Consider the following 17,012-nt stretch of genomic DNA (forward strand, 5'->3'; position numbering starts at 1 on the left):
TACATATCATAACAACTTGGTAGTGACGCACGGCAACTCAGAACAAATGAGCACTGTTGATGAGTCACTCACTGATACTCTGCGTAAGGACGTGATACACATCGATCGCTTACCATTCTTTCAAAAGTAATGTCTCTAGCTTTTTCTGTCTTTGTCTATCAATCATGTATCCACGTACGAGTATTTATCCATGATTCATTCTGCACACCAACATTGTCATAGTATAAAACCTTTCTCCGTTCTACCAATCGTCCTGTTTCAGTCTTTCATGTACCGAGCGGTGTCGAGATAAAGAACCAAAGTACTGCGAGTCGCTCACTCCACCCACTCACACCTAGTGTCAGTGGGCTTGTTGTGAGGTGCACTCGCTTGTCGTACTCTTTGCTGTCTCTAATTCTATCTGTGATCAAGGTGGAACAGCATTGTTGAAGTCTTATCCGAACCCTGCTCCCAACTTCCCGGTAGGTATGTTGAGTACGTGATGAGAGAGCACGGAACTATTTTCAGGAACGCAGTGAAAAATTTTTGTAGTCTCTCTAGCTCGCAGATGACGCAGTAGAGCCGGGAAGCCAGAGTTGCCAGACCATCATACCAAATACTTATTTTATCAGGTCTGCATTTTACAAGACTGTACAGTAATATAACCTCATCAATTTTAGTAAGTAAACCGAAACCGATGGTGTCTAGTTTTGGAAGTTTTACGGCCTAGAGACAATTATTTACTGGAGTGGTTTTGATGGTGGCGGTACCAGGATGTAGATTACTGCTGCGCGCCTCTCTGCCTCAGCCTCACCCTCAGCCTTTGTTATACAGGATCCACAGTGCATCAGGTCGCAAGATTCTTCCTAGCATTTTACACGCATTTCTTAGAATCTGGTACTATAATCTCCAGCCATGAACACTTTCGCACTTTTTTCTTTTCCCTCCTTCCGCTACCACATACTCCACCATCCCCACCGTCACATGCTCCGCTGCTCCATCCTCAGCATAAGTACCACTCCCATGCCATTCCTTCCCCATTCCCCTTCCATAGCGCTAAGCCGGCACTTCTATTTCCACCAGGAGCATCGCCAGCCACACGTTTTCTCCTTCCCTTCTAGCACACTTGTGAATGTGTCCCACTCTACAGAAATCTTCCTAATCGTATTTTACAAAGTTCAGCGGTGAGGATGAGCATTATTAGCATACTTACGCTACACACTCAGGCAATTACTGCGCTAAATCTACTTATTTTTATAGTACATTCATTAGCTTGTGTAATACTTAAAATGTACGAAATAAAGCTAAGTATACGATCCTTTTAGATGTACTTAGACGGTATCCTCTAGTCTGCTCGCCTCTCCTCCTGTGGGGTTGTCCCGAGGCCTGTTAGGAAGGCGAGGAAAGACGCAGCCCACACAGAATAGAGGAACTTTGCAGCTTCATTTTTTCTTTCTTTTAAGCGTAAATGCATACTCTGCTAAAGTGCGTAGTTTTATACATTGACTATTTTTATCATGTAAAGTTTTGACTTGGAATAATTGTAATGATAGTAGCAACAGCAATAACAACAACCATAACGATAAAAAGCAGAAGTAAGAATATAACAACGACTACAACAATAGAAACAACAACAACAACAAGAGGAACAATAATAATAACTATAACGGATTAACTTTCCAACTTGTACAGAAAGTTTCATCAGTAATGAAAATAGCAATTAGCTATAATGCATAATAATTAATTATAATTCATCATTATTAATATTGCATGATTACTATTACCATTATTACCACTGCGATTTCTGTTTCTGCTTACAACAATTTACCACCACTAGCAACACTACTACTACTACTACTACTGCTACTGCTATTCTGTTTATTTATTTATTTAATATTGATATATTTCTTTATCTTATAGGCTTAGTTACCCTGAAAAAAAATGTTTTGAAATCGTGACCTTGGCTTAGTTATATGTTTGCGGTGTTAGGAAGAAAGACTGTCCTGACCCAGTGTACTGCCGTGGAAGTCTTCATATTAGTATTTGTAACTGGAGATAGTTAGGAAATATTGTCTCATGATCCCACCAACGGGCACAAGAATTGCTGTACACAAGAAACATTGAGTCAAGCTACAGCCATTAGAAATATAATAGTTCTAATAACACAGCAGAATGGAAATAGATTTGTATGTTTTTTTTTTTTTAGTTATGTATGTCATATTATATTGATTCAAGATGTAAGTAATGATCTAATGACCTTAAAAATCAATATTCATGGTAACTGAAATTGAGATGAACCAAATATTTACACAGCAAGCTGTATTTTAAAAATAAGTTCATCAGAGGACGTATTTAGGCGGATTATTAGTGGCATTTAGAAAACTACACCTTGGTATGAAAAATAAAAAAAATCTTAACCCAAACTCTTTTCTTCTTATGATATATGATAACACTTTCGTATTCAGGAGGACGCTTTTGTGAGAAACTGTGTATATTTTCAGTACATTTCTTCATACATATTTCATACACATGTCCTGAGCGTTGTAAAAAGTTAAGTACTTAAAGTGACGTGAGTGGGAACACTTTCGGAATTCACACACACACACACACACACACACACACACACACACCATTAATTTTACTGTTTCTTCTTTGTTATTTTGTTGCATACTCTTGTTCCATTCAGAAAGCAGGAAGAAGTACGTGTAAAATCAAAGGAAAACCATTAGACATTATTGTTATTATTATTATTGTTATTATTATTATTATTTGTATTATTATTATTATTATTATTATTGTTGTTGTTGTTGTTGTTGTTGTTGTTGTTGTTGTTGTTGTTGTTGTTGTTACTGTTGTTGTTGTTGTTGTTGTTGTTGTTGTTACTTTTGTTGTTGTTACTGTTGTTTTAATGCCTCCTATAAGGGGACAAACCACTTTACTACTACTACTACTACTACTACTACTACTACTATCACCACCACCACCACCACCACCACCTATCACCACCACCACTACCACCACCACCTATCACCACCACCACTACCACCACCACCATTACTACTACTACTACTACTACTACTGCTACCACCACCACTATTACTGGATCTCTTAGAAAGAAAAAAGAAAGCTAAGTAAGTCTTCATTTCTCAGTGGCGATAGTCTGATGGGCAAGAACATACTGGAACACCATTCATACTTCCATTGCGCCCTCCAGTACATGGTGAATAACCAAACACAGGAAGCCATTTGTTAAGTAAGGATTGAATTTTCTCTAATTTCACATAAGTATATATTCCTTCATGTTTTTTTTTCCCGTGTTTCCATGCAACCATCGCGCATCACTTGCTGGTCTTATGTAAACGGATGATCCCAAAAGCCGGATGTGGGCGGTCTAGCGTGAGAACCATTGAGTGTAGCGAGGTGGAAATGGTCTGAAATATTGAACTTGGAAAATACGATCGGTTATTATTAAGGTTTTATGGAACTTTGCTGCTCATAACTGTATGGAAGCTTCACTGCATACATTTATATTCGTTACATTTGTATATGGATGGACGTATGCAGGCCCTTCCATTTATTTTAGATTTCATTGGAATTCACCATTTTTTTTTTTTTTATGCTGGGATAGTGAGCATCACTCGCCCGTATATAGACACTAAATTACCTGGCGATTTCCGCGATGTGAAGCCTTGATCTGGGCTGGAGGGAGGCTTCCAAATGTTCCTGGCGTGTTTCAATAGTACGGTGCTATTAATCATTATAGAGTTGTTAGTGACCATATAAATATTTGATACCCCACTTACTTACTTGCTGCATTATACTTTCATCGCTCCCCATATACTTTTGGTTTTAGCAGTGACTTCTTAAACAAATAGCTAAATTTTACCTCTAATGGAAAACTGCCTTCCTGACGTTAAATTCATGCTCTCTCTCTCTCTCTCTCTCTCTCTCTCTCTCTCTCTCTCTCTTGGTACTGATAAATTTCAGGACGGAATCCCTTTATCTACGTTCTCTTTCTTATGACTCCGGGAGGAAAATACCACCACTTTCATGGCGCTCAAGTGGTGCTCGTGTTGAGGGACGCACGTTTTCTTTATAGAGCGATATATCCCGAGTAACGTCACTTTCCTTGCGTGTTCAGTCCTCCGTCACTCTGCCGTTACAAATGCAGAAACGTACGCTAAAAAAAAATCTCACCATGACTCGGCTGAAGATTAATAAGTTAGAAGTCCATTCCAAGTAAATAGTGTTATTGTCTAATCCCTGTGATACTCCCTGCTACAACTGAGCCTTGAAATATACGACCGTGAAAACCTGGAAGTCACGGAGAAATAGAGTAGAAAATAGCTAAATCACTTTCCCTGCCTTGCCTCGCCTCGCCTCGCCTCGCTGTGTCCTTCCCGACGCATCAAACACTCCGGAAAGTTTTCTCCTCCACGGATTCTTCTGGGAGAGGCAGGTGTCTGTTGGAGGATTTAAAGCTGCGCCGTGGCTATTTTCCCTCCATAGATGTCGGTAAAAGCGGGAGAAATATTACCCTCCCCATTGAAGTATTCCCGTGCAGGCATTCCTCGCCCACCAACACTGGCGCGGGGAATATTTCTGTTTCGGAAAAGTTATTAAGACTACGAATTCCTCCAGTGGGCTTGTGTACGAGAAGGGCGGGGGGGAGGGGAAGGGAGGGGAAGGGGAAGGGAGGAGTGGAGAGGGGGTAAGTTAAAGAATGGAGAGCGTAAGGAAGAAGGGTGAGGAGGAAACTGTGGTAAGAGTGACAGGAATAAAAGAAGGAAAGGATGCAAGGAGGTAGCACGAGAGGGAAGGAGAAATACGTTGATAAATTGAGTGTTTTCGCCATAAGTAAGAGATACACTCTTGTATATATTTGGTACTTTATTTATTTTTTTTATTTTTTTTCCGTCTTCGATAAATTCTGAAGCTGCATTGGGTTATATGTTCCTTGCTAAATGTTTGGTGTCTACTGACGTTTACTGCACGATAACGCAAATAATAGATAATAAATAAAACGTTTACTTGGGTCTTCATCGATAGAATTTACATTCCTACTTTGCTTTTAGATCAGCAACTCTAAACCGTCCATGTTGTAACTCAGAGTGCCCAATGTACTATTTTTTTTTTTCATTTACAGAATAATTTTGATACTTATAAGATATATAATTTTGATATGTATTGGGATATCGAACAATTTTGATACGTAAAGGAATATTATACAAGGTAGCCAGTCATCGGTATTAATAACCCTTTCTTAACGGAAACGACAAATATGTATAAAGTACGAGCATAATAAACTAATACCTAACCCTTAATATAATGGTAAAGGAGCCAACAATGTGAATGGGTAGAAAAATAGGCGGCATAAATGGTCACTGCATAGGTGGTGCAAGGAGGGGAAGGGGGGAAGGAAAAAGTGTGGTTATAAAACTTTAGCAGCGATGAGGCAGTGTGGAGGACTGTGTGGGTGACACAGAATGACCAGTTTCTGCTACATGGATAAGGATCTGCAAGAAGAATTTTTAGTTTCCTTTACCGGATTAATTCTGCGCTACGAGGCTGTGATATGCTGTTTTCTTATAAAAAAAAAAGAAAAATAAAGATTATACAAAAGCTTCAGAGGAAAGCTATAATAATCCACCGTATAAGGAAGTAAAGCCAGGAATATGTAAATGAAATGTGAGGAAACTGTAGCAGTGATGTTAGAGTGAATAGATTTAAAATATTATGATGAGTGTGCTTTTCTGTAAGGAAAGATAGAAACACGTCTCATGTCGCAGCAAGACTAAATGTTTGTGGGATGAAATAATGCATGTTGTCAAAGGTAAGAATATGATTATTAATTAGAATAAGGAGGAAGTGAAGGACACAAGAACAATAGACGCCTGTACCTTGGAAGAAAGTAAATATTGTAAACTCCTGAGCCACCCGTAACAATATTTCAAAAATATTTTAAAATATTTATTTCAGACAGACACATCATCATTAATGTGTGCTTCCCTTGGTGAGCCTCACAGAAGGCTTGCGAAGCTATACATGTTTGAGAATCTTTCAACTCGGGAGTCACTTGAAAACTTCGGAGAGGCACGAATTTACTGGAATAGGAAGACATATTGAGGGATTAGAGGAGGTATGCTCCAGGATAAGTAAAGTGTTCGACCACATATCAACCAGGAGAGGTGAAAGGTAATAGAAGCTCCAAAGTTCTGATCACGCTGACAACGAGCAGTATAACAATTTTTATTTTTTATTTTTTTGTGAACAGTGGGAGATGCTCTAATGCAGGAGCATATACGTTCTTCCTTGTCCGGGACGGATTCCTTTGTGCTCAGAAATCCCGGAAGTGGCTGCTTTTTAACAGAATTCCACACGTGTGTGTGTGTGTATATATATATATATATATATATATATATATATATATATATATATATATATATATATATATATATATATATATATATATATATATATATATATATATATATATATATATATATACACGTCCTACAAATGGAAAAGATATTAATGGTACCATCTGGACTGAAGTGAAGGAGAAAAGATACAAAGAGAAATTGTTGGATATATATCTGGTTGCAGGCCAGAGGTCACGATGGAAGCAGGAGTTGGTCAGATCTTTTATATATATTTGTAATTTCAGTAAATAAAGAGTCGTGAGCCCGGAGTCGCAGGGAAGCTCTCGTATGAGCTCTCATATGCAAAGTTGAGTTTCCTGGTATGGATGAATACTGTCTTTTGTCTGATACTTGAAGGAAAAACTCAATTGAAACCGAACTTTTCATATCGAGTATTGGGGAAAATGTGTGGAATTCTGTTAAAAAGCAGCCACTTCCGGGATTCCTGAGCACAAAGTAATTCGTCCCTAACAAGGAAGCAGGTCGGAATTATACACCCTCGGGTGGCGTCACTTACCATAGGTGTACCTTAGCTTGATGGGTCAGAAGGCAGCTCAAGAATACTAGGAAGTAATCTATAATAGTTTCATAATATAATCTGGAGTTAGATATCTGCTTAAATATATTAGACACGAGACAAGCAAGTGTGGATGAAGGAGCAGAAACTTAGCGTCAGTGGGTGAGTGTAGCAGGGATTGGAGGCGCGTTCATCTGTATCAGTTCTCAGCATGGGGAATTTTGGTGTTACGTGACAGGTTTATCACAAGACCTGGAATGACCCATGAATTCACATATAATTACCGTCGTCATTACGTACAGTACTGGTGAAATGATGGGCGCATTTAATAACAAGTTTCATATACTGATAGGTTTATGGGCAGGTTTTTTGTCATCACACACCGATAAAAAATAATTCGCGGACACATTAGTTATTATATACTGGCGAATTCCTGGACGCATGTGTTACGTTCTGACTGCATTTTCCAGCGCTTAAACCTTCAGTGTGGAAAATCCTTGAGAGACCCATACGGAGGCTTTACAGGCGTTGCTCTCCACCTTAAAGCAATCTATGGGTAAAAAAAAAAGGGTTAACCATCAGATAAAATTATTGATGGGGAAGATAGGTGGATAAAGGTAGATACATTTTGTACTGTGACTGCCACGTGTAGGCTTGGTGTTTTTTTTTTTTTTTTTTAGCCTTCCTCACGTTCTTGTGTAAAAAGAAAAAAATGATGGTTAGAAAATACAGTAACACTTTTATTTCCACGGCCGGCATCATTATTACCGCCACACCCCACGCGTCTGTCAGTCACCGCGCCCATCTCGCTTGCAGGGAAGGCCAGGAATAATTCAGGTTATGGGAGACTGGTCATGGATTAGCCTCATAATGTGTAAATTTGCCTTTCATACATATTCCAAACATAAATATTCCCTCTGACTTTTTCGCAGTTTAAATAATGCGGGCATCAATTAGCACGATTTATTGTTCTCCTAAATTCTTGACATATTTAGGAGGTAAAATGTTGTCATTATTACCCATATTTTCAGGTCGTTCAGGAAGCATTATAAAGATTGCCATGTCCAGAGAGAAGCAGCGTCATATTAGCGTGTAGCATAAGTCTGCAGTTGATTTTTTTTTTTTTTTCATGTTAGTGCAAAAAGGAGAGTCTCTTTTACGTTGAAAATTATTTTGTGCGTACAGTATGTGCGTTATGAGTGTGATGAACGAGTGTGTCACCGAGTGTGCTGCCCTGATGGCCCTCGTGCTGCCTGCAAAAAAGTACATCTGAAAATATAGTAATTGCACTTAGCCTAAGCTTTACATCATACGAATTCTCTGTGCTGAACTTCACCTTTCTCCTGGCTGTCTCTGGCTAAATAGTGGTGGTGGTGGTGGTGGCGGTGGTGGTGGTGGTACTACTGCTGCTCTGATATATGTTAGGTGTAGGAACACCCACACAGGCTTTAACTGATAGTATGCCCTGCTAGATCAAATATGGTAATTTCAGAAATAGAAGGCAGGAATTAAAGTACCATTGACTTAACTCTGCTATGCACCCCACACTTCCTATACACTTAGCTCGGGTTTATAGGGGCTGAAAGAAAAGTCTCTTATCAGTTACATCTTTTTTTTTTCAGTATTGAGCCTCCTAATGTTTGCTCCCTATGATTAACAGGCAGGGTGAGGCTCCACTCTATTAAGTCCAACCGGCGCCTTCCTTGTACGGCAGAACGGTGTTTAACATGTTTTTGTTTGTTTTTATTATTAATTTTCCTTAACGTATGGGGGATGTCGGCCAAGGGGAAAAAGTAGACAAATAAAAGAATCTCAAATGCCGTTCCCTTAAAGAACTCACGATCAGGAGCACCGAAAGAGAAGGCAGTTAAGTATCCGAGGTGTCAAGATACTCCTCTTTCGAAGCAGTTCATGTTGTAAGCAGGAGGAAATACAGAACAGGAAACGATCCCCCCGAGTTTACCAGTAACAGAAATGGAAGAGTGAAAATGCTGGTCATGTGGCAACGAGAGCGCCAGTAGACATAGTAGCAAATGATTCATGAGAGAAAAACACGTGCAAATAACAGATAGAGTAAAAATTCTCACCACTAGATCACAAAGTAGATACTAGGTGCGTTATAGCGAGAGACACAACATGTGGAAAGATGAATATGAAAAGTTTGGAAGCAGGGATTGGCAGTGGTTTATGGTGCCGGACATAGGGAATGGCTTGGGAAGGTGGTGGTGTCCTGGCGGTGCTGACCAGAACACCAGTTATGGCCAGTGGTGGTGGTGGTGGTGGTGGTGGTGGTGGTGAAGGATGATTAAGATGATGATGGTGATGAGGAGGAGAAGGATGCGAGTGATGATAACGATAATGAAGAATGGTGAGGAGGATGAGGATGGTGACAGTGCCGTAAAGAGATTCAGTAATTGGTGTGTTTTATTATAAGCGGTACATCTGTAATGGCTAATGATAAGGATAGTGATGGTGGTGATGATGAAGATGACAAGAAAGTTTTATCTGTACATGTTTTTCTTCTTGTTGTTTTGCTCTCGGATGTTTTCTCAGTGATCACGAGCCTTATGAGACACCTTTCTTATACTGCCTTAGACTTTCTTATACTGCCTTAGACTTTCCACCCGCTTCTTTGCAATACTGGAGTGAAGAAAACACACGAAGAGTTTTATCGAGAGTGAGTGAGTGAGTGTAGTGTTGTCATTACCATCTCCTTTCAACTCTTAATAGCATCTACGGGTTTTCTTCCTTCCTGCACAATAACAGCGATGTCGTGAGCGTCTATTGAAGCCTCGGCGCGCAGGCTTCTCAGGGACGCCATCATTACTGCAATAGGTCAATATTAAAATGTACTTCTTTGATCACATATTTTTCGTCGTTAGTGATTTCTCGATATGGCTCTTTTGATCCTGACATTTAGCTCTGACAAAGCTGGGCATTTTTCTTCCTATAGTTTTTATGTTACTTCTGGCGCTCCTTAGATCTTCACTTTTTCTGTCGGCTAGATGGGCGCAGCGACCCTCCCCCCCAGTAACCCTCTCCTCACCAACTTTTAGTGGATGTCGTGGCTCAGAATCACTTTTTTTTTTCAGGATCCCGTTTCTTTATAGTTTTGCCGGTCAATAGCAGATGGTCGTTGTTCTCTCTGCTTCAATACTCAAACGTCCCGTTATTGCGACCGTGTGTCTTCTTCCATGTTGTTCTCAGTATATCCTGCCTCTCAATATATATCTTGTTTACCAAGATGCTCCTGATTTGTGAGTAAAAGTGAACAGCTCCTCACTTTGGCGCGTCAAGTGCTCTTTGATCTTCCCTTCAACATTTCAGCATTTCACTTTTTTTCCTCTCTCTTCCACGATTTTTTTTTTTCATCTTTACCATTTCAGCATTTCACCTTCCTCTTTTATTTTTACTTCGTCCTAGGAATGATGACACGGGTTATTTTTCACGTTTTCCGCTTCATTTTTAAAATATATCCTGATCAATATGCTACAAATATTAAGAATTGATGCTCTTCATGTTCTCAAGAGATCAACGAGTTTAAAAACTTTTACCCTCGATACATTTTACTTCAAACGAAAAGAAATCATTTCTTTTATATAGAGATTTTCAATAACCCGCTTCTCCGTGTCCTGTACCAGTAGGCAGAGTCTTGAGAGTGAGGAGGGGAGGCGAGGTCAATGTTATACTTTACTTCCGGGAGTTTCCTTGACCTGCTCCTCTGCGGAAGTTAAGGACGCTGGAAACTTAAGGCGGCCCAGCAGAGGCGAATTGGATGGTTGCTTTGGTCCTCTGCGCCAAGTCTGAGTGAAGCATACAGCATTATTAACTTGTGACTGACAGATTTTGTAAGAGTTTCTGTGGATTACCTGACTTAATACTTTAATTTCTAGTCAGTTTTCTATCTATAACACAACTTTTTAGTTTGTGCTTAACTTTTTGAAGTTCCGTAACCTGGAAAAAAAGACGGTTAAGCTTTTATTATCTCTCTTTTCTCTCCTGTATTTTCAATTTCCATGCAAACAGTCATATTTGTGGTCATATTTGTGTGTTAAACTCTCTTAGACAGTTAAAAAAAAAGTTAACTTATTACTCCTCGTTTCCGTAATGTTTCTTCGTACAAACATCCCAAACAACGCTATGAAGGTTAACGAACAAGATCATATTTGTTTACTGAAATTCTGCTAAACTCTCTTAAATAGTTTGTAGCCTAGAGAGAGAGTTAACCTTCCATTGCCTTTCCCTCCTCTCCCGTGTCTCCATGTCAATAATCTTTGCAGTGCTATGAAGGTTTACGAAAGAGTGTCATATTTCTTTAGCCTTTCACCGTGCGAACAATATTTACGGTGATTTGAAGGTTAACGAAATAGGATGATAGTGGTAAGAGTTGAGATTGAATAATGCAAGACGTGATGGGATTTCTGGCCACGACTAATACTGACTTGAGTGACTGATGCAAGGGGATAAGAGTGGATAATAAGTACGAGTGATCCTTTTTCTTTTATTTATTTTTCTTTATTTCAGAAGAAGTGTACCATACTACGTGTTGTTCAGTGTGAAGCGTCGCCATGGAGAGCCAGTGAGGAGAGGCAAGCAGTGGGCGGCATGTCGTCAAGTGAGTAGTGACTTCATATTAATTATAACAAATTTTTACTATTAGATGGCGGCACTGGTTAATCAGTGGTAGTCTGTGTGGCAGTGACGCCCGGTAGCGTTACTCCAGAATGAGTGGAGAGAAGTGATCGATACATGTCACGCTTCTCTCTTCTTCCTTTTTCTTATTTCCAGTTATTGCTTTCACACTTTTCATTTACTTTGGAGTCGGCGCCGAGCACAGCAATACTGTGCAAAACTGTGTTCCGTTTTTAGATGAAGCATTGTGCTCCATGGCGATTTTCTTTATCTGATCTGTCTTTATTTTTATATGTATGGATTCCTCTCTATACCTGTACATTATTTTCTATGTTTTCCATATGTTTGTTGTTTTAAAGCCATCGCCAAGCAGAGTTTATATAAACGTTCAGAGTAGGTGTGTGTGTGTGTGTGTGTGTGTTTATTAACCGAGCATCGCGCTGTTACTGAGGAAAGCTAGGTGCGAGATGAAAGACCCATCTGTCATCGAAGCTTGTGGAAATGGGAAGGAAGGAGAGAGGGATGGACGGAGGGAGGGAGCGAGGGAGTGAGGGAAGAGAATGCAATATATTTGAAGTGGGAGTCCCAACAGCTGTGAAACTTGTTCAATACGCATTTAGTACACAAAGGAGCGCCGCTCCAGCGACCCTCCCTGAACACATGCCAGGGTTGCTGTGGACAAACGGGTTAAAAATTGGATCAGGAATGCGAATAGTTTATATTTCTAAGAATAAGAATGCAAAGAAATACTAGGGAATGGAATGCAAATACTGTGAAACCTTTATGAATGTAAAGGTGAATGCACTCGAGTATTTTTTTTAATATATTTTATGGCATTAGTATTTTGCTATAATGAATAGTGATCTAGTGTTTATTTCACCGTTAGTGATGCAATTAATCGTCTTTTTATTCGAATTGTACAAGGACTTGGCAGGAACTTTTGGCTACAAATGCGATTTCATTGATTTCCAGTAATTGTGTGGAATACGTGTGCACATTAACTTAGGTGCTGTGGTTGAATGTGTTTGAATACCAAATGAGAATATTTCACACACACACACACACACACACACACACACACACACACACACACACACACACACGAAGATAGAGCAAAAACTGGCCGCCCCCCAAAAAAAACTGAATAGTGGAAAGAAGTATTAAATTTTCTTCACGATCTGGTGTGTCGCAACGTTGCTTGAAGCCCTCGCGGTGGTTTTGACGCGTTAATTACAACACGAGTAAAGCTAACTGACTACATAGCGGTTATAATATTAAAGTCTTCAGTGCTGAAAAAAAAAATAGATAAATAAAATAGGCCAAACATAAGCTTGGGTGGCTCCATTTTCTGAGGATGGAGTTTAATGTTCCCTCCTACACGTCTTTTGGTAGAAATGGGATCCTTGAGAAGATAAGAAAGAGAAAATAAAAGAAAAACGTGTCAGATTCAAGAGAGTATACAGATATGATACCACAAGATGATTGATCACCAGAAAGAAACATCAGCATTATCACTGGCATACACGGAAAGCGACCTTCTTTTTCAACTAAGTGTATTTGGATTTGGGCTTGTCTGCGCTGCCTTTCGTGCCTCCGATTTTGAGCCTCCGTTTTATTTTACATTTAGAAAGCATGATGTTATTGGCTCCCTCGACTCGTGTCCTGGGCTAGAACGATCCTTGGTGGCGGAGTCTGGACGGAGGGGGGAACGGTGTCAGGATGTTACTGTCATGAAGGTTGGCAGGAGGATGTCTGGGTTCCTGAGGGTGATGGAGAAGGATTGGCACGACGCTTGGAAAAGGGGAACCCAAATATGCGTAAGATCTCTAAAGCTGAACTCTTCGCTCAAACCTATGATAAAAAATAAAAAATAAAACTACTTTGTACTTTGGATGATTCAGGGCTTGTTCCTTCCCCATCCTCCTGCTTATAATACGTCTATGATAAGATGATGAGTACAGTGCAGTATTGCAGTCATCACACATACCATAGTCATGAATACAATCAATAAGCACTACTAAAGACATTTCTACGCAGTGCCCAGGGTAGAAAGGGAGGCCACCAGTATAACACTTAATCTGGATGAGATGCCGCATAAGATAGGAGATTACTGTGTGAGCTTAAATTTTTAATGCCATTTGAGAGAGAGAGAGAGAGAGAGAGAGAGAGAGAGAGAGAGAGAGAGAGAGAGAGAGAGAGAGAGAGAGAGAGAGAGAGAGAGAGCAGGATGAGGATAAGGTGGAGACAGTTGTAGTAGCAGTGATATATAATAATGGGTAAGACGAGAGCGAGTACAATAAAATATCAGGAATTGTGTTGATGTCTAAAGCGTGTGTACTGAACCTTTAGTCTGTGCTGTACGGCGCGAGGCAGGGAAGAATAAAGCGAGGTAACTTTTCTCTTACAAGAAAATGAAAAAAAGGTCAGCAGAAAACATTAGAGAAAAACATCAACTCTAACGAAAAAAAAGTAAAAAGAAGAAAATATTAGAGAAAGAACAGCACTACCTTATGCGTTAGGAGAATATAAGTGAGAGTATCGTACAAAAATAGATTAAGCTAAGAAAAGAAAATAAGAAATTTAATCGAGATGAAGGATCATGGGAAAACGAAAACTGATGAGGAAAATGATGAAGTTGATTGAAGTAATGAAAGAAAATTTAAATAGAGAGGAAACGCAGACAGAACGGAAAGGCTTGGAAAGAAATTATGAGAAAGGAATAAAAAATAAAACAAGAAATGGAAATGACAGAAAAAAAAGAAAAAGTAAAGGAAAAGCAGACCCCTATTAGGAAAACACAAACAACGAAAATGGACACAAGGAGGTAAAGAAGTAGAGGAAAAAGGCAGAGGATAAAGAAAAAAAAATAGAAGAAAGAAAAGAAACAGAGTCGTGCACTGCATTACCCATTAGAGAGAGGGAGAGAGGGAGGGAAGGAGGGAGGGAGTGGTGGTGTGAAGGGGCACCACTGAAATGTAAAAATAACACGCTGGGGAAAAAAATGTAAATAGTCTTGCTCTGCCAGAATTTATAGTGCAGATTTCACTACTTCGTTACTTGCTGGTTTGCCGCAAGAAGTCTGATATATTTTGCATTTTGGTTCTTGTTTTTATTTTGGTCTTCTTTTGTACATTTTTTTCTTGTGTTCTGCTCGTTCAAATGCGTGTTGGTTTTGAAATGGTTCGTAAGATTTTTTTTTTTTGTTCGTTTGTGTTTATATGATGGATTTAAAAAAAGAAAATGGAAGTTAGATTCTTTCTGTGACGGAGCTGAGAGAAGAGCGTTAAGTGGAAAGACTTGTGACGCTGCTGTGTGATGGGACCTGAGAGAGAGAGAGAGAGAGAGAGAGAGAGAGAGAGAGAGAGAGAGAGAGAGAGAGAGAGAGAGAGAGAGAGAGAGAGAGAGTGTCAACTGAAAGTTAATGTTTCCATCTCTGCTCCCACATGACCCACTTTTTTTGACGTCTCGGTATCTCGAAGTCGTAAAAATAAGTGAAATTTGGCGGAGTGTCGACGGCCCGGTGAATTATTGGTCAACTTGAGGCTAAACTCAGAGGTCATGGATCATTTTCTTTTGCTCGAGGAAAACGGAAGTGGAGTGCAAAGGGAGGTGAGCGCTGTCCTCCGCATTTCCATTTTCATTTAACTTAGTAGTTCTTTAGAGTGCAGCGTGTATTTTCTTTTGTCTGAGTCTCCCGTCCGCTTCTGCTGTAAGTGAAGAAGGAGGATGTCGAGGCAAGCTGAAAGACCAGAGGATTACATGGCTTACAGTCTCCGGAGTCTACTTCAGTAATTAATTCGCCGACACTCCCGGCAGGTGTAGGTGCGCTGGCGATTGGAAGCCTCGGGGAGGAGATGCGATCACATGAAAGGAGCTTTGAGTAAATCATCGATCGCCATTTTTAAGATTCGTTTTCATGTCCTCGGAGTTTTGCAGCGAGAGTTTGATGCAAGACGATCCTGTGTGTGTGTGTGTGTGTGTGTGTGTGTGTGTGTGTGTGTGTGTGTGTGTGTGTGTGTGCGTGACTGAACCGAAACAGCCTGCCAGCAGTCGCCGCCGCCGTCGCACTCTCTCAGCACTTTGAGGCAAGTGTCTTTGTATTCAACAAATATACAAATATGCAAGTAATTGAATACATTGTGATTGAATCTTCTTTTATGTTGTTTTTCGGACAGTTAATTGAATGAATTTGTATGAAAAGAATTTTAATTAGTATCTCTGCTAATCATGTCTCTACCGGATACTAAAACCTTCCAGTCCATCCAGTTGTTTAAAAGCAAGTTAGGTATTGAGAATTAAAAAATCGTGTCTCGCCTCCTGCCGGAACGAAATGTTTCTAATCAAAGTTCCCCAGCGTCAGTCAGTTTTGAATAAACTTTTTTTCCAGCTTCTTATCAGCGTGTGATGCACCATTCATTAGCGGTGGACTCTCGCCGCATCTGCTACCCAGGAAAGCCGCCGCTGGAACGGTGTGAGACTGCATCTTTCAGTGCCTCGTGGGCGAGCGTTCGTGACGAGGAAGCTTAAGACTTTTTACAGTAGTCTGTGTGCGTCGCTGCGAGGTGTCTGAACCAACCGTCTGGGATTCCTGCCCAAACTGACAGTGACATCACGCAGGGCTCAGCATGACCCCTTCAAGGTAAAGGCGACGCAAGGAAAGCCAGTGCACCTAAAACGATGTACCCCATTGATACAAGTTTTTAAGCACGAGTTGTGAAGGATGGTGCGGCACTTGGCTCTGCTTCCTTATCTTGACGCGAATCGGTGAAATAATAGCACCATTAAGAACAGCGTTTCTCTTTCTCTCTTGGTGATGTATTTTCACATCCTTTACAAGACACCTACCCTATCAGGAAATTAAAGATTCCTGCAGGTTTAGAGATTACCTAACTTTTAACACTTCCCTTGATCCCTTGATATTTATTTTTCTTACTGACTGACTACATTCACGTCATGTACCTCAGTTACCTTTATACCACTTTTCTTCCATGTTGCCTCCTGGGTCCCTGCACAATTCCAGACGGAGCGTGGCAGAATCCCTGGAACCATCGTGCTCGTTGGTTCGTATTAGTAAGAGACAGCCCTGATTGAGGGAGAACAAGGGGAAGCCTGTGAGTCTGGCTGGTGGAGGAAGTTGACCAATCACGCGCCGAGTTTGGAGGTGTGCTTGGAGCTTCCCCGGCCAAACTCCCGAGAATGGGTGGGCGGTGAGTTTGTGCTCCCCTTTAATGAGGAGGACCGTGAAGCATTATAAACATATTAGGAATGTACGCTGTAGTCACGTGTCACTGCAAGGCGCTACTGGGGGTGGAAAGGTAGCCATGGTGTGTACTTATGAAGATGAGTAGATATGTAAGGAGGATTGATCAATAGGTGATATGTGGGTGATTCTGTGATGGTCTCATGTGACTGAACCTTTTATTTTCTCATCCGCCCCATGAACTTCAGCACCATGACTCGTG

General features: G+C 40.4%; 1 protein-coding gene across 11 annotated transcripts in view; it reads left to right on the forward strand.

Moving 5' to 3' along the window:
• The window catches only part of LOC135091114 (uncharacterized), a 544,598-nt gene that overhangs the window by 161,662 nt on the left and 365,924 nt on the right, over positions 1-17,012 (forward strand). For 7 of the 11 annotated variants that reach the window (XM_063988513.1, XM_063988533.1, XM_063988522.1 and 4 more), the window contains exon 4: positions 11,443-11,533. In XM_063988513.1, the coding sequence (XP_063844583.1) occupies positions 11,443-11,533 (91 nt within the window). Of the gene's footprint in view, positions 1-333; positions 462-11,442; positions 11,534-17,012 lie in introns of those variants that run through there. The other 4 variants (XR_010262355.1, XR_010262352.1, XM_063988552.1 and 1 more) reach the window with 2 other exon arrangements.

The sequence above is a fragment of the Scylla paramamosain genome, chromosome 3 (genome assembly GCF_035594125.1).
Source record: "Scylla paramamosain isolate STU-SP2022 chromosome 3, ASM3559412v1, whole genome shotgun sequence".
NCBI classification, from domain to species: Eukaryota; Metazoa; Arthropoda; class Malacostraca; order Decapoda; family Portunidae; genus Scylla; species Scylla paramamosain.